The 15,977-nt window shown below is 54.6% G+C and overlaps 4 protein-coding genes across 4 annotated transcripts; 2 read left to right on the top strand and 2 right to left on the bottom strand.

Annotated features, from left to right (window-relative positions):
* Positions 1–351: 351 nt before the first annotated feature.
* CLUP02_18070 (C-type cyclin) lies at positions 352–5,942 on the bottom strand (the record flags this gene model as incomplete). The annotated part of the gene is made up of 8 exons (XM_049296974.1): positions 352–445; positions 527–1,360; positions 1,451–1,484; positions 2,698–3,358; positions 3,410–3,617; positions 3,691–4,592; positions 5,307–5,461; positions 5,795–5,942. The coding sequence occupies 8 exons, from the start codon at positions 5,940–5,942 to the stop codon at positions 352–354; spliced, it is 3,036 nt and encodes a 1,011-aa protein (XP_049138198.1).
* Positions 5,943–7,292: 1,350 nt separating this feature from the next.
* CLUP02_18069 (palmitoyl protein thioesterase) lies at positions 7,293–8,297 on the top strand (the record flags this gene model as incomplete). The annotated part of the gene is made up of 1 exon (XM_049296973.1): positions 7,293–8,297. The coding sequence occupies one exon, from the start codon at positions 7,293–7,295 to the stop codon at positions 8,295–8,297; it is 1,005 nt and encodes a 334-aa protein (XP_049138197.1).
* Positions 8,298–8,531: 234 nt separating this feature from the next.
* Positions 8,532–9,787, bottom strand: CLUP02_18068 (uncharacterized protein; the record flags this gene model as incomplete). Its single annotated transcript, XM_049296972.1, has 2 exons — positions 8,532–9,629; positions 9,722–9,787. 2 exons carry the CDS (start codon positions 9,785–9,787, stop codon positions 8,532–8,534), a joined length of 1,164 nt encoding a protein of 387 aa, XP_049138196.1.
* A 3,145-nt stretch (positions 9,788–12,932) lies between these two features.
* On the top strand, positions 12,933–14,559 carry CLUP02_18067 (transcription factor Tos4; the record flags this gene model as incomplete). Its single annotated transcript, XM_049296971.1, has 2 exons — positions 12,933–14,471; positions 14,527–14,559. The coding sequence occupies 2 exons, from the start codon at positions 12,933–12,935 to the stop codon at positions 14,557–14,559; spliced, it is 1,572 nt and encodes a 523-aa protein (XP_049138195.1).
* Positions 14,560–15,977: the final 1,418 nt, after the last annotated feature.

The raw sequence follows: 15,977 nt of genomic DNA, 5'->3' as shown, positions 1-15,977 counted from the left end.
CCTCGCTCGACTGTGGTCGAGTAATGTGGTCGCGAAAGAGTTGTTCCATCGGCAATGATTAAGGCTTCGGGACTACAGCCGTGAATCTGTCCATGCAAGTACAACAAGAGATCATATATGCATTCAGTACATATCGTGTGCTTAAACTATCAAACCAAATTTGATACGTGATGTAACGCAAACATACATTCCGTAGTCTAAACGAAAAGTGCAATAATGCTCGTAATCAATGTGAAGGTCTGTCGAACTAGCTATCCACATCTGCCTGTACCAAGGGGTGCCTCTGCCTCATGTGCCTCTTCAAGTTATCCAGACGCCCGCCTCGAATACTAGCTTTGCAAATATGGCAAATTAGTTTCGCCTTCTGATGTGCAGATCTGTCGTGCCTGAGGAGATCTCTCGCAGTGCTGAAGCGTTGAGAACACCGTGGTACTTCACAAGCATGCTCCTTGATATGACATCGTATATGCTCCCTGTACCGAATAAATTAATATACAAAGATTGACAGAGCTGTGAGCATACGAACCTGAGTCGCTTTGCATCTCCGCTGAAGTTTTCACAGAAGGGACAATCGCCTGGTGTCGATGACCTGTCTAAGCCACAGTCGTCTCTTCGTCGCCTAATACTGCCACCTAGAGGAAATTGGCTGTAAGAAGCCCGGTTAGAGTTATCGATTCGCCCCTTGTTGCGGTTGTTGTCGTCTCTTAAGGCAGCCACTTGGGCGTTCTTGGTGCTCATGGGGTGGCCAGGTACGACGATCAAATCACCGGCTGCTTCATTAGTCAAGAAGTCAGAAGCTTGGAATGCTTGAGCAGCCTTACTGGGTTGCCGTTCTGGGAATCTTGGGCCGGAGAAGCCAATCCCGTTGTCCATATTCGAGGGAGTTATAGTTGAACATTGTGCAGACGGTGCAGCATTACCCATGACCGGTAAAGTCGCAAAGAACCTCTGGGGATCTTGCAGAGCATTACACCCAATGCTAACGGAATTCTGAGACCCTGATTGACTGGCTACCATGGAAGATTCGTCGAACGAGTATGGGAAGCTCGCCAGTATTAGTTCTAGAGAATGGTCCTCTGATCTGTCGATGCTGCGATGTTCAGGAGTGGTGGCAATCGGCCCCGTGCGTCCATTGTAAGACCCATTGCCCGGATTATCGCTGTTGACAGAACGAGGCAAGTCACAGAAGAGAGCAGGGTAGTGACTGCCGCGGTCTACATCTCGCTGGTAGGAATTGGGAGGCGAATTCGGTCTGGCGTGGTTTGGGAAGCTATGTGACTCCAAAGCTTGGTAGATCGTGTCGTGGAACAGCGCAAGGCTCCCGTCATTTGATGACCGGCCTGAGGCTGAAACTAAGGGCCTGTGGCAACATTTTGAGGGTCAGCTTCAGGGTGTAAATGCTGACTGGGAAGTGATGATAGGCAGCGTACAGATCATGCGCAGTAAGCACGGTTGGTGAGCAAACAGCTTCTTCATCTCCGGTTCTAAAGCCATAGTTGATATGAGTCAGATATTGAGACATCAATGAGATGAGATTCCTATTTGGAGTGATGCACATGGGACTTACAAGACCTAAAGGTGGCTATATTTCAGTGTAGGGTTTTATATCAGCTAATATGTGTCACAGAATGCGTAGGCGGAAATATAGAAAGATAGTGAAAGCCCGATCTCGCGTTGTTTTTTAACAGACATCTCACTATCTGAGGGGTAAGGGATGTATTTGAATGCAGAAAATTTGCGGGGAACTCCAATGACATCTCTCTGCATCTACGAAGGCCTCATGACACCCGGCCGAAGGTGAGGCTGCTTGAGGCCACACCTCGAAAAAGAGACTACGCCGCAAAAGTGCATAACATGACAGGGCACCATGGGCGCGGATGGGCTTTCCGAGCCAGCATGCCTCATTCTCAACCTATGAACGTTCGAGGGCCCATCTCGGCCGGCGTTCTGGCCAAGGTGTACAACATTGCATGAGTTGCCCGACATTAACCGCAAGCCACCCTGGCATGCAAGTCCTCATTCTCAGGTTGCCCGAGTCCTAGTGGTTCTTCCCTTTCCCTGGCCGGTAACCTGTAGCGACCTATCCGAAACACACCTCGACCGGGCTGATTGCGGTTCATCGCCGGGCCGTTAATAGGCCATCATTCACAGACCTAGTGACGCAACATTTTACAACCTTGTGTTTCAATTCCTATCTGCTTATGCAAGCTTCGTGATATGAATTGTAGTTCTGACAATGTGACGTGCGGGCGGACTCAAACCGCCAAAGTCGTATTTTTTTCCTTCCCGGAAACAAAAAAAAAAGCATTCCAAATTCTTTTCCCATGGGGTATCTTTTGGTACCGTCAACGCCAGATAATCGGACAAAATTCCCCTTCCATCCCATATACACTTGATGTGCAAAGCCTCGTTCGTTGGCGGGTGCTATGTAACCGTCGACAGAAGTAGTGACCGCCGCGCGGTGAAGAGCGAGTTCAAAGATGAAGGTGATGATAGAGGTAGCTAGCAAGCAAGCTCAGTAGTAACCGCGGCCCTTGGCACGACCATGGTGGTTACGACGACCGCCCCAACCACCGCCGCCGCCGCCCTCATGACGCTTATCGCGGTGGTTATGGTTGTTATTGCTGTTGCCGCCGCCGCGCTGCTCAGGCTCAATGGGAACCTCGACCTCGACCTCGTACTCTTCATACTCGTCACGGTAGTAAGCCTCGACCTCCTTGCGCTCCTGGCGGGCGCGGTCCGGGTCGAACACGAAGCGCATGGTGCCGTCCTGGTTGCGTCCGTTGCGCTTAGCAGAGTTGCTACCAAAGAAGGAAATATTCTTGAGGACGGAGACGCCGTTGGAGAGGTTCTCGTCCTCGCCGCCGTCGCAATTGGTGCACCAGTGGGCGTAGCGCACGAGGCCTGGAGTGTTGTCGACTTCGCTGTTGATGACGATCTTGACCTCGATGAACTTATTGAGGTCGAACTGGACGCCGAGCTTCGTGGACTTGCCATGTTGGGTGTAGAGGTCGAGGAGGTCGAGGACCGTCTCGACGACGTTTTGGCGCGTCGTGTGGAAGTCTGCGTAGTTGATCTTCTCTACCTTGTCGACGCCCTGGCCGAGGAGGCGGGCGCTGAGCTCTAGAAGACCTAGGGCCAGGGCGTAGGTTGTCTGTTTGACTGGGGCAAAGGTCTTGTACAGGTCGACACTCATCTCCATGGCGGTAGCGAAGACGGTCTTGGACTGGGGACCCAGGATCTTCTTGGTTGCCTTCAGCAAAGCGGACTGAGGGTAGCGGCAGCGGAAGTCGAAGCCGACGGTCTCAAGGACCAGGCGCTCCAGGCCGATGATGATCTTGGAGGGCTGTTCGAACATCTGCGATTGGGTTAGTCACAGCAAAATAGTAGACTACTGGCCATTACACACCTTATCGTCCTGGGTCGTGGGGTGCTCGGGATTCTTAATGTTGTACGCAGCACACAGGATCTCCTTGGACTTCTTGATGGTGTCCTCAACCTTGCAGGCCAGGAAGAGACAAGCCATGGCAGCATCTGAGTAGTTGTACTCGGCGTCGCGGAACGAGAGTCTGAACCAGTGGAAGTAGACACAAGCAGTGTCAAACGTCTTGATAGGGCTGCGAGTAGAAAGTCAGCATCGCCACTTCATCAAGCTCCTGCCATCGTAACCAGAACGAGGGTCCAACATACACGCGCAGCATGGTGCGGACGTTATCGATGAGCTGCACTCCCTGAAGACGGTAGCTATCCTCCCTAGCTGGATCGCTCTTGTTGTCTCGCAGCATGCGTCTCAATCTCTGCTCGCTCGTGAACTGGCAAGACACCTGCATATGTCCAGGGTGCGGACCCTTAGCAGCCGCGGGTTCGGCGGCCGGTGCTGAGTTGTTCGTGGCAGCAGCACTCTGCGCAACGCTCTGCGCCTTGGGGCCGGAGGGAGCCATTGTATAATCGCCGTCACAATCTTTGCCAGCCGTGTCAGAATCGCCCTGCAATGTCTTCTCGTTCTCGTCCGCGAAAGCGTCGCCGCAATCGAAATCGCAGTCGAGGTACCGGTCGTTGTCGCCTACGGTGCCGGTGTCGTCAGAGTCACCGTCGTCGTCTGGGTCGATGGCTAGGTACGAAGAACGCTTAACGGGAAGCTGAATCCAGCTGTAGTCATCGAACCAGACCTTGTCTCCCTCGAGGGGCAGGTCGAGAGTGGTGTCGTCTTTGTGGAGGTTGTTGATCTGTTCTAGCGTAGCCTCCGAGATTTCGCGTCCGAGGGTCTCCAAAACTGCCTTGTAGATGTCCGGCAGAGTCGCGGTGGGGTGGGTGAACGGTGCTGGACCTGCGTCCACCGCGGCGTTCCAGTCGACCTTTCTTTTGCGCACGGACCGTGTCGCCCAGTTGGGGTGCTCCACGACTCGGAGCCGGAAGCGGGGCGGCTCAACGGACCGGTCTTGTCGATGCAAGACTCTAATCAACTTGGGATGACCGTCAACCGTGAAGTCGAATTGTTTGATCTCTGAGGTTCCGGGAATCGAAGGATTGGTAGGAACATAGTATCCGTTGAGAGCAGTCACTCCAGCAGGAATGATTCCGGGGGACTTCATCTGTGTTTATCCATTGCGTCAGTTCATCATCCATCTTTGTTGATAGTAGTAAGTGTGCTTCCGATAGAAAGTAAACTTTCAAAGATTCTTCCCTCTAGTAAATATCTCGAAAATAAAATGGCAGGTAATTGTCCAGTATCCTCGGGCGAATAGAGAAAACCGCGGGCGGTCTCGGAAATGGTAGGAAATCAACTTGCCATGATGTTCAGAGAGGGGAGAGTAAAGGAGAGTGTAGGTGAGCTTGTAGTCAGCTGGTAAATGTGAGTCTGCTCGACTAAGAAGCTGCTCGATCGTGAAGCTGAGCTAGAAGGATAGATCAAGACAGTTCAGTTGCCAAGTAAGCTCAGTCGATAGAGAGTGGTGAAGGCGCAAATCCTGAGAGCGAACGCAGAGACTTCGAAAAGAGAGTATTGAAACCTTGAATTGGAGCAACGATAGCTTCTCAGAGAGATTCGCAATAAGACCGCAATTGTCGATGTCAAGATAAATGCCCTCAAGACGCGACGGCCGAGAGAGCACGGCGAAACTGCAGTCACCCAACGACGAAGGTATCGTCAAGCGGTAGAGCGTGGAAGCAAAGAGTCAAGAGAGAAAGTGGTGGATATCTCGGCGTCTATTTCTTTTCCAAGGGCAGGTTCGAAAGACCGCCTTCAAAGGTAGGTACAATAATATTCTTTCCTTCCCCAAACGTTTTTCCGTTTCCACTAAACGAACTCGGAGAACCGAAGCATCCTTTCCAGCCGCGTGGGGAGTTGAGGTGCGGCTGGTGAGGCCCTGAACCGGAGCCGTGTTCGCAATGGGACCTAGGAGTCCCGTCTCCTGAACGTTCCTCCTCGCAGATTGAGCATGTAGACTAGTGATAGGGGTATCTGAGAGTGATGTTAGCCATGTGCCATGCCTCATGTCTTTAGACAACAAAGGGTTGAAAGGAGTATCAGAGTGCGGCTTGGTGTCATTGTATGCAACCAATGCCGTACTGAGACGTCGTTGAGGGTATACAATGCGTCGAGAAGTGATGCAATGGGCGTAAGTTGATGTTGTTAGATAAAAACAAACCTTTTTGATATCACTGGTCTGCTCCTAGCACCGAGTAACATACTGATGTATCCATACCCATCCCTCGGCGTTGTGTTAGAGAAACTTTGATAGAACCGCCAGTATCTTCCCTCAGTGCTGTCCCACGAAGCCACTTTACTCGTCACAAGTGTCCGCCTGAGGAACACGGCGGTCGATAGCGGGAACCACCGGTGCAACCGTGTTGGGATCTAGCGTCGGGACCTCGAAGGTCTTGAACGGCGCCGCCAGGACGGCAACCGGGAAGAGGACGCAGAGAACCTTTGAGAACTGCATATTGATCGGTTGTCGGACTGTGAGATGGAAACGTCCGATGAGCGAGACGAGAAGAGTGAAATGCAGAGCAAAGGCGTATATCTAGATTGAAAGATGTAAATAGAGAGATGCAGTTGTTCAGATCAGATAAACTCGACAATTCTGCAGATGGGTTTTCAGTTCAATGAGCATACTCGTCTTCCCGTGTTTCAAGTGTCGTTCGAGAAGGGACCGTCGTCCATACTTATGGAACCCGCGAACACTGCCCACCCACGTAACCCGCCAGCAAAGAGGGTTCGCCCGAACACATGCCGTCCGAGCCAAGGCCGCAAAAAGATCGGCCGATCAACGTCGTCCAGCCACAAGGCTACTTCATGCACCCTTCGGTCTCCAGCGTCGTCAGCCTCTGCCCCTCGTGTCCCTGTACGAGGGTGCGTCGCGGTGGTGGTGGTACTCCGGGGGGAACACCAGTAAGAGAGCCTGAGAGGCTAGGTTGCGTGAAACAGGGGACCATTTCTTGGTTGCATCTTTGGTCTCGCACCGAGAGCGTTTCAGAGGGGCAGAGAGGGCAGGGAATCCCGCCGACCTGGGATCTACCCGCCACTGAGCTGTTGGCACTCACACGGCTGGGGGGAGGGATAGCCACTCGAGTCAATCGACGTAACGAATGTCTATGCTGCGTTCTACCGCCATCCGGGAGCGATTAGCTCCCAGGAACGAGGACCGACACTTGACAAGGCCCCCGACGGACTTGGCTGGAGCTGTTGCTGCTTCTAGTATGTCTGCTGTGATCTTGGCAGAGGAGGACCGCCGGACCTCGAAGACTTTTGACCGACGTTGACAGGGGAGGCTAGGTCTACCGTCTGGCTTAGTAGTTGAGCTTAGGTATCACGGTGTAAGAGAGCACCGGGCCAAAGAGACGGCTCGAGAGCTGTCGAGGTTGAAGCTCCTGAGACGCTAACCCCTTGGAGCCTGGGAAACTCGTGAAATGGATGGCACGGACCGCTGGTAAGGTGCTGACCTAAGCACATGCAAAGGTTCAGTGAAGATGAGTGGACGGGCTCTCGGAACATCCCCCAGCCCACATGTTTTGTCCGTGGCCAATGGGAAGCTCAATCGATAAGTCAGCACTGCACGGCGATAGGCAGGCGGCAACGGCCAAGCTCCTGCTCTCTCGCCCAACCGCGCAGCTACAGTCCATGGGCTTGTGTTGGTGTCGTCAGCTTTCCCTTGCCACACTCCCCTCCATCCCTTTGACATCCAAAGAAAGACCAACAAAAGTCTCCGGGACACTGGTCGCTCTCCAACCTCACAACCATAGTCCAGCTTTGATAGTAGTAGACGAACAACCAGAGAATACGAGAATACGCAATGAAGTCCCTCTCCATCCCCACACTGCTCACAGTCGGCTCCCTAGCCACCGCAGCCTACACGGCCGCGACCCCCAAACACCACACAAGCTCGTCCGACGATACCGACGACCACCCGATCCCCCTCATCGTCTGGCACGGCCTCGGCGACTCGTACGACGGCGAGGGCATCAAGCGCCTAGGCGAAGTCGCCGAGGAGCTCAACCCGGGCACCTTTGTCTATACCATCAAAGTCGGCGCCGACCCCAACGCCGACCGCTCCGCCACCTTCTTCGGCAACGTCACCACCCAGCTCGAGGAGGTCTGCGCCGAGCTCGCCGCCCACCCGATCCTCTCCACGGCGCCCGCCGTCGACGCCATCGGCTTCAGCCAGGGCGGGCAGTTCCTGCGCGGCTACGTCGAGCGCTGCAACAACCCGCCCGTCCGGTCCCTCGTCACCTACGGCAGCCAGCACAACGGCATCGTCGAGTTCCGCGCCTGCGGCGACGGCGACTTCCTCTGCAAGGGCGCCATGGCCCTCCTGCGCTTCAACACCTGGTCCGGCTTCGTCCAGAACCGCCTCGTGCCGGCTCAGTACTACCGCGATCCGCAGCCGGAGCAGTACGAAAAGTACCTCGAGTCGTCCAACTTTTTGGCCGACATCAACAACGAGCGCGAGCTCAAGAACGTGCGGTACGGCAAGAACCTCGCCAGCCTGGCCAACTTTGTCATGGTCATGTTTGAGGACGACACCACCGTCATCCCCAAGGAGACGGCGTGGTTCGAGGAGGTCAACGGCACCGAGAGCCTGCCGCTGCGGGCCCGGGCGATTTACAAGGAGGACTGGATTGGCTTGAGGGAGCTGGACCGCAAGGGCGGGCTTCGCTTCCGCCAGATCCCTGGCGAGCATATGCAGATTTCTGACAAGACGCTCAATAAGACTATCCAGGAGTTCTTTGGGCCGTTCAAGAAGACCTTTGAGGCTGAGAAGACGGTCGAGGAGATTCCTGTCTTTGAGGAGTTGTAATTGCTGGGTGGTAATTTGATGAAAGCGACACAAGGGAAAAAGTGCAAGAGGGAAAATTGTACACTAGTTCTTATTGGTAAATTTCTAAGCACGAGTTCTCATGGTTAATTTTCGTTTGAACCAACGCCGTACGCCACAAACCATGCATGGTATAATCCCGCACGTAAAAACCCTTCCTCCTTTTTATTTTTTCGGTACCATCTCTACAGCCATGCCCTGGGTCTCAAAACACATTTAGTTGTCGACAGCAGCCTTGGCCTTGGCCTTTTGCTTCTTCAGCTTCTCCTTGCGCTCGGCAATCTGCTTGTTGAGGTTCTCGTCGTCGCCCTCGGGAAGAGCCTTTTGCGTCGCCTCCTTGGCCGCCTTCTTGGCCTTCTTGGGCTTGGTCGCGGTCTCGGCCTCTTCGTCGTCAGCGCCAATCGACTTGCGCTTCTTGCCGACATTGGCCTTCTCCTTCATCGCCTTGGCCTGCTCGCTGTCGTCGGCGACGATGTCCTTGTCCTCGAGCCAGAGCTCGTCCGTCAGCCAGATGGGCAGGGCGGCGGTCTCCTGGCCCTTGACGTAGATACTCTTGACGTTGGCCCACTTCTCGGGCACCCACTTGGTGATGAGGGCGTCGACGACGGCGGTGACGTTGTCGGCGACCTGCTGGGGCTTGAAGCCGGCGTAGCCTATCCGGATGGCGGTGTTGGTGGACGGAGTGAGGCTGACGAGGGCGGCACCGACGGCCTTTTCGATCTCGGCGGCAATGTCCTGCGGGGTGCCGGCGTTGACGGTGCCGGGGGTCTTGGGGGCCGCCTTTGCGCGCTTGCCGTCTGCGCCGCGCGGGGGCTTAGCGGAGATGACGACGGGGACGGGGCGCTTGGCGGTAGTCTTGTAAAAGGTCTTGCCGAGGGCCTTGGGGAGGCGGTTGACGATGCGGTCGTCTGCGAGGAAGACGTCGTGCTCGGCGAAGAGCTTGCGCTGGGCCTCGTACTGCTTGAACTTGGACTTGAGGTGGGCCACGTCGACGACGCGGGTGATGCGCTTGCGGAGGGCCTCGGGGAACTCTTCCGAGGCGACGATGTTCTTGTAGGCGCGCTGGGGGTCGGCGGTGATGAGGCATATCGTGGCGTCCTCGTCCTGGTTGAGGGGGTGCGGGAGGGTGATCTTGCCGGGCTTGAGGCGGGCGCTGTCGGCGATGTGGCGCTTGGTCGTGAGGGTGAGCCAGATGGGCTGGCTGGCGAGGTCCTCTGTCTCGTCGGCGAGGAGGTTCTTCTTGCCGGATTCCTCAGACTTTTCCTTGGCGGCCTTCTTGATGTGTGCCAGGAGAGCCTTGGAGGCCTTCAGGGTCTAAGGTTTCGCGCATCGGTTAGCGATCTGGGAGATCTTGAATGGAGTTGCGCTGCTGTCAAACGGGAGGAAAAGTAGCGGGGAGTAATTACCTGCTCGGGGTCAATTGAGGGCGTGACATCTTTCGATGCGACGGCGACGGTCTTTGAGGGAGCCATGACTGCTGATTTGACGGGTTGGTTGAAGGCTCGTCTTGTGGTTTTCTTTGGTTCTGGCAAAACTTCAACACTGCGACTACAGAGAGAGATATGGTGGGGGCGACCAGAAATCTTTGGACCGTCGTCCAGAAATTTTTTGGCCAAAACGACAGGGATCATGTCCTGTCGGCGGATCCAGGGCGCCGGTGCCGATGGGGTCCGTGCTTCCCGTGTCGGTCTGGCCTGACCGAGGTGAGGGCTCGGTGAAGGACCTTAGCTCCAACCGCACTCACCGCACCGCCGCGACTTGCTGGGTTTCTTGGATGCTGATTTGAGTGCACAAGTTGGTGGTCTGGTCCCGATGTTGAAGCAAATTCTGGCCATAAAGGCCTCGGATGAAGTTTTTGGCCTTGGATTTGACGGTCAGACTCTGTTCACTGCATAAAACGGGTGGCACATGTCTCGACGCGTTGAGTGGTTAATATCGCGTCTTCAGATGCAAAGTCAGCCGAGGACAGCCGGATTAGCAGTCGACCAGCGCGTTAAGCAGCAACAACGTCTCAACTCTTTACACCACAGTTGCGATTCGTGTGAGAATTGACCAACGCTTCTTCACTCCTATCACCGACGGATATGGAAATCAAGCTACCTACAAGTCTCAACACACGAGCATTGTCTCAGTCTGGAAACGGGCCCCGGCATCCAAGAGTCTCTGAGAAAGTGTGGGCAACGTGGGTTGTGGGCCGGACTGCCATTGTAAGTTGGTCGGTCACTTATATGCACATGCCAACGAGTTTTTTTTTCCAATCCAATGGAATCCAATTGGGAACGCCGGGATCATCATTTGCCCAAAAGCCTCAGCGGGTCGTGTGAGAATGAGATGGGAGGGAGCGCGACTTGCTTTAGCGATGCGGGGTGTTCCTGTCGGGACGCGATGATTGACGGTTCGGGAAGACGTGGGTTTGACTACTTTCATACCCAGCACGGCTTTCCGGGTACAAAGTGTCTGGCGCTTCCTGACAGCTCATTTCCACCCGTGCTAAGGGGACGGGTAGTCATATTCGCTTGGGAACGCGTTATATAGATATGTTGGGTTGCGTAAAGTAAGGCAACGAATTGCAGGGGATTCGTAAGGTTGGAACATGGTATATATATCAAGGGACCATAACGATGAGAGTTGAAGGGGATCCAGGTGTCCCAAGTGTGAAATGAAAGACACTTTACGCGCAGCAAACACGGTCTCGCGATGCTCGTTTCAACCCCCTTCGGATTGCATTGCATGGGCAGCCTGGAACGAGGCGATCTGGGACTGGGACTGGGACTGGGACTGGGAGTCTGGGACCGGTTGCCCGCATCCCAGTCGACGGGGCGGGTCAAGACTCAAAAGTCTCACCAGACGGGCGGACCTTTGGCGCATCTATGATGCTTGTGGCAGCAAAGGGAAGGCGGATAATAGCCACAGAGGGCGAAACGACCGTGCTCGGAACCAATGGATTCAGAGGAGGGCTTTAGACGAGAACTGGTCCGATGCGATATCGCGATTTAGGGTGTATGAGTCTCGGCTGTGAAGCACAGGGATGGACGAAGGACTGGGGGGAACAGCGCACAGTGATGGAATGCATGGCTTTCTTGGAGACTTGGAGAACTCTGAGAGAAACCTCCGCTAGCTATGCAACTCACTAGTAATGTAAATTGCAAGCCTCTTGATCTTGTCTTGGACACGCCATCCTGAGGGAGATACTTTACTTCAGTCAGTTTACCTTACCTTCCTGGTTAGCATAGATCACTCCGGCCAGCTTGGGATGCGCCGGGGTTCGAATGGGCGAGACGGTTGGACAGAGTGGACTCTCATCCACTGGTGGTGGCCTTGGGCGGCTAATGAGTATGTTCTTCAGCGCTCTTCGCCGTTGGACGGGATGGCCCCCGTAATGTCAAAGTACCTTAGCTCATCATCCGTCAACAGCTGGGAAGAAGGATGAAATGCTGACCATCGGCAATGATCGAAAGCGTATGTGCATATGTGGTGGTGTAAGAGAAGACGCGCACTGGAAGTGGGCCAGTAGTGGTTTTTTTTTTCTTGCAGCCTCTTACTCGTCTCTCACCCAAGAAAGCGTGTATGGTGGAGACTTGGAGACTCGGACGTGATTTCGGGGAGGCTGGATCGGATCTTGATGAGGGGCACAACGGCCATTGTAAGGTCTAATGACTGCAGGTTTTGTACACAAGAGGCTGGAAGAGAAATGGCGGTCTACATGTGGACAAGTCGTGAAGCCAAAGACTCAGAATGAATATGAGAGTGAGAGTGAGAGTTGGTGATGAAGACGTAAAGACTGATGAGGTTGAGGACAGCTACAGATACTCCTTGGGGAAGCAACTAAACTCCACGGTTAGCGGGTAACCGCCGCAACAAGCTCAGACAACGGCCCGCGTCCAGCGGCCATGGCCTAGAAACACGGTCATCTTTAGCGCATCTACCCGCTGTGGCCATCCATCGTCCCGTGAAGGTACCTATAAACCCGTCTACCCTCAGCGGGCACGCGACTCTTGCTCCCCACTCTACGTACCTAAAGTGCCTAAAAGCACAACGTGAGGTGCCTGCACAGCACAATTCGGCGCGCGCCCACCAACACGCGGGAAAGACGTGGACGCGCGAGAGACACGCTTCCCGTTTTTTGGGCAAGGGCCCCCCTCAAAAAGGTCCAGGGCCGCACCACCGGGCCTCCTTCCATCAGACCTGCAACCACTTTGACAGTTTTCACTCTTCCAAAGCCTTCTCTCTCTTTTTTTTTATTCACGTGTGGCCAGGCTTGGATCCTAGAGACCTCTTTCGAGATATTCAACTTTGTTGCAGACCTCAACTCAACCTCTCTACCTCTCTCTCCTTTCCACGGACATATCCCTCGAGACCCTGACTCTTGTACATCTCACCCCTGCCGGAAGAGCGAGAGCCACTTACACGCTTACCCGCACAACGCCAATATCCCACGTCCGATAGTCGAAGCGACACCCGCGCCGAGCATAACGCGCCCACCTCCCAACGACGTGCAAGGAACACAAGTTCAAGAAATTACAAGAGGGAATACTGCAAAAGGACCAAACACGCCCTTCTACCATCCTCAGACCGGCACTCTCACTCTCCTAGCCTGGGCATGCTGTCGTCGCCATAATGCTCGACTCCTCGCCCCGATCAAAAACCCAGGAGCCTACGCTTCCTCTGGCCGGCACCAAACGTCCTGCCCCGAGCCTTCTCCCGGCGTTCGAGCCTCTCTCTTCGTCCCCGGGCTTCCCTAGACCCTCCAAACGACAAGCTCGTCCCGGTTCTGTGGGAGCAAGCAACGCGTACCTGAAATATCCCACCCCGATCCCGACCTCGAGCACCGGCATCCTATCCTCCTCTCCGCCCCGCGTACACTCAAGACCTGGTGGTCTGTCTCGAGCACTCTCTACCGCCTCCGAGCGCACTCCCCTCAGTGCTGTCAGCTCCATCGAACTGAACGAGAATGGCGAAACTCTCCTCATGGGCCGCTCTAGCAACTCGTCCCATTACCAGCTGTCCGCAAACCGCCTCGTGTCCCGCATCCACGTCAAGGCCCGCTACGTGCCTGCTCCCTCCGCTCTGGAGCCCAACAAGATTGAAATCATCTGCAATGGCTGGAACGGGTTGAAGCTTCACTGCCAGGGCCGTACGTGGGAGCTCCTCAAGGGCGATTCCTTCACGTCCGAAACAGAAGGGACCGAAATCATGATTGACGTTCAGGACGCCCGTGTCATGATCCAATGGCCGAAGCGGGACCGTCGCGACCGCCTCGCCAGCCCCGATGATTCTGCTTGGGGTGACTCGCCTCCTCGGTCCGCTGCCCGCGTTGCCGCCGACCTTTTGCAGTCGAGCCCTTTGCGCCGGCCCTCGCGCATCGAGTCCCCAGACTCACCAACGGCGCATCTCAGCAGCTCGCAACGACTCCAGGCTCTTTTGCCCAGGGAAGATGGGGAAGTGCAAATCTACGAGGACTCGAGTGCAGACGAGCCCGAGCTTCCCAAGCTGGTTGACTCGGGCACCATCATTGGTCAGAGCTTCGCTACCGAGGCCACCAACTCCTTCTCGTCCGAACTCAGTGAGCCGGAAGACGAGAACGTGAACGACCCTGACGAGGAGAATGACCCGATTGTTCACTCTTTTGGACCCTTTGGGGCAGATATCTCCAACCGCTTGGCCTCTATCACTACTGCGTCTCCCAAGTTCCCTCCTTTCAAGCGAACGGGCCTGCCCACGGTCCGCGACGAATCAAGGCCCTCTAGTCCCATCTCCGCGCCGCCAAAGTCGCCAGAAGAAGCTGAAGAAGGCGAGGTGCTGGAAGACGAGGAGGAAGTCAAGGAAGCGGAGCCCCCCTACGAGAATCCTACCGTCCGCAACCATGTCGTCAACCAGCTGGCCTTTTCGCGTCTGTCGTCCAACCCCCTGTCGACCATCATGAACAACCTGCCGTCGGAAGAGCGCAAGGGGTTGACAAAGGACCAGCTCCGAAGTCTGATCGAGGCAACGGCATGCATTGGTATCATTCAACGCCAGGGCAAGGACGCTGCTGGCAAGCAGCTCGAGAGCGAGTACTACTACGTCCCCGAGTTCGACGACGACGACCAGCGCCGCCTTGCCGTGACGGATGGTCTGCGCAAGCCCAGCCTGCGCGCGTGTCGCAAGCAGCACAAGGTAAGATTAATAAAGCATAGAAGTAAAGAGGTTGAAGTTAACATGCTGGGTTTAGCAATACTACTGGAAGCGCCCCCGTACACCTTGAACCTTGTTCTAGCTATCGCTCTTCATCCCATGTTTTTCGGGGTTTCTACACCCTTTTTGCCTTGCTGAGGCTGAACTGATGGCGTGCATATACCGAGCATGGCCTCTCACTTCTCTCCTCTTGCATCACACCCTTTTACTGTCTATACCTTGGCTCTCAAAAACCACCATTGGGCAAAACCAACTCGTGTGTACTGGCTGCATAGCGCAAGGCGTTTTTCTGTTTCAACGTATTATTACTGTACGATTCCACTACTACTACTACTATACCTCCGGAGAAGGGCGGCCTCCTTATTTTTACCCCAAAGATTCCCCCCAAGGCACGCGAAACAAGAATCACCGTACCACGCCCGCGCCTATAACCCCGACACCGACCCCGTTAGACGAGATACATGCGGCATCCAGGTTACAATCGATTTGGAAGCGAGGAGTGTGTGTCTCTTGATTTTTGATGGATTTTTTCGTCTCACCTGTTTCGTCTTTTGAAGTTGAGTTTTGCGAGGTTTATACGAAGAAAGATGGGATATGAATTGGACTGGCGGGCGGTCGGTCACGGGAAATGGAAATGATGATGGGTGGGACGAATGGGATGGTGTTGGATGGATGGATGGGAGGGGGTTTAGAAAAGTTGAAGATTCATCTTCAACCAGAGAGGTCTGGCGAATAAAAAATCATGTTTGTTCTAATGAGGCTGCCTGCGATCTTGCATGACTTCGCGTCCCATGAGGCTCTCCTTTGACGGGATACTGATGAACCAGCTGAGATGCAACGGGTGTTGAGACGGGAGGTCCACGCCGCCACGCGCTCATCCCTGCCGCGTCTAGCTCGTGCCCGAGAAAACACACCGCATCTCGATCCCGACCTTCGGCTCCGATTACATGGACCAACCTTGCCCTCTCTCAAATGCGATTCTAAGAAGACTTGTTTCGCAGCAATCAAACAAACACAGTCTGACAGACATTCGAACCTGTAACTCTACATTCATCATACTTCTTATGAAGAAACGGCTCGGTTTAGGTAAGGTAAGATGAGGCAAGTTACCACGAAGGAAGCCGGAATCTGCAGCGTCATGTCGTTCCTCCGTTTCCCTGCGCGGTGATCCCGGAGCTCGTGTGGGGCCGGCTTGGTGCAGTGCACGGACCCTCGTTGACTGATAACGTCCGATAAGCCTAATTTAGTAAATTTAGTATGGGTCTGGGCCCCCCGAACCTACCCCGCAATGACGGCGGTGGTTGCTTTTGTTTCCTGCCCTAGGGTGTAAGGTGCTTTCCGGTGGTGTGAATGTCTCTTCGAGGTTCTTCGTGCACCGGGACTGAAGGGATGGTTAGAAGAATTCTTTTGGTGGATAATTACGGTGAGGAGATGGGCTAGGTGGTTGAGATTCGCTGGTAGGCACTTCAGTACCTTTGAATACAGGTA

The sequence above is a fragment of the Colletotrichum lupini genome, chromosome 10 (assembly GCF_023278565.1).
Source record: "Colletotrichum lupini chromosome 10, complete sequence".
NCBI lineage: Eukaryota > Fungi > Ascomycota > Sordariomycetes > Glomerellales > Glomerellaceae > Colletotrichum > Colletotrichum lupini.
The sequence above is the reverse complement of the archived record's forward strand: the minus strand, read 5'-3'. Positions and strand labels throughout refer to the sequence as shown.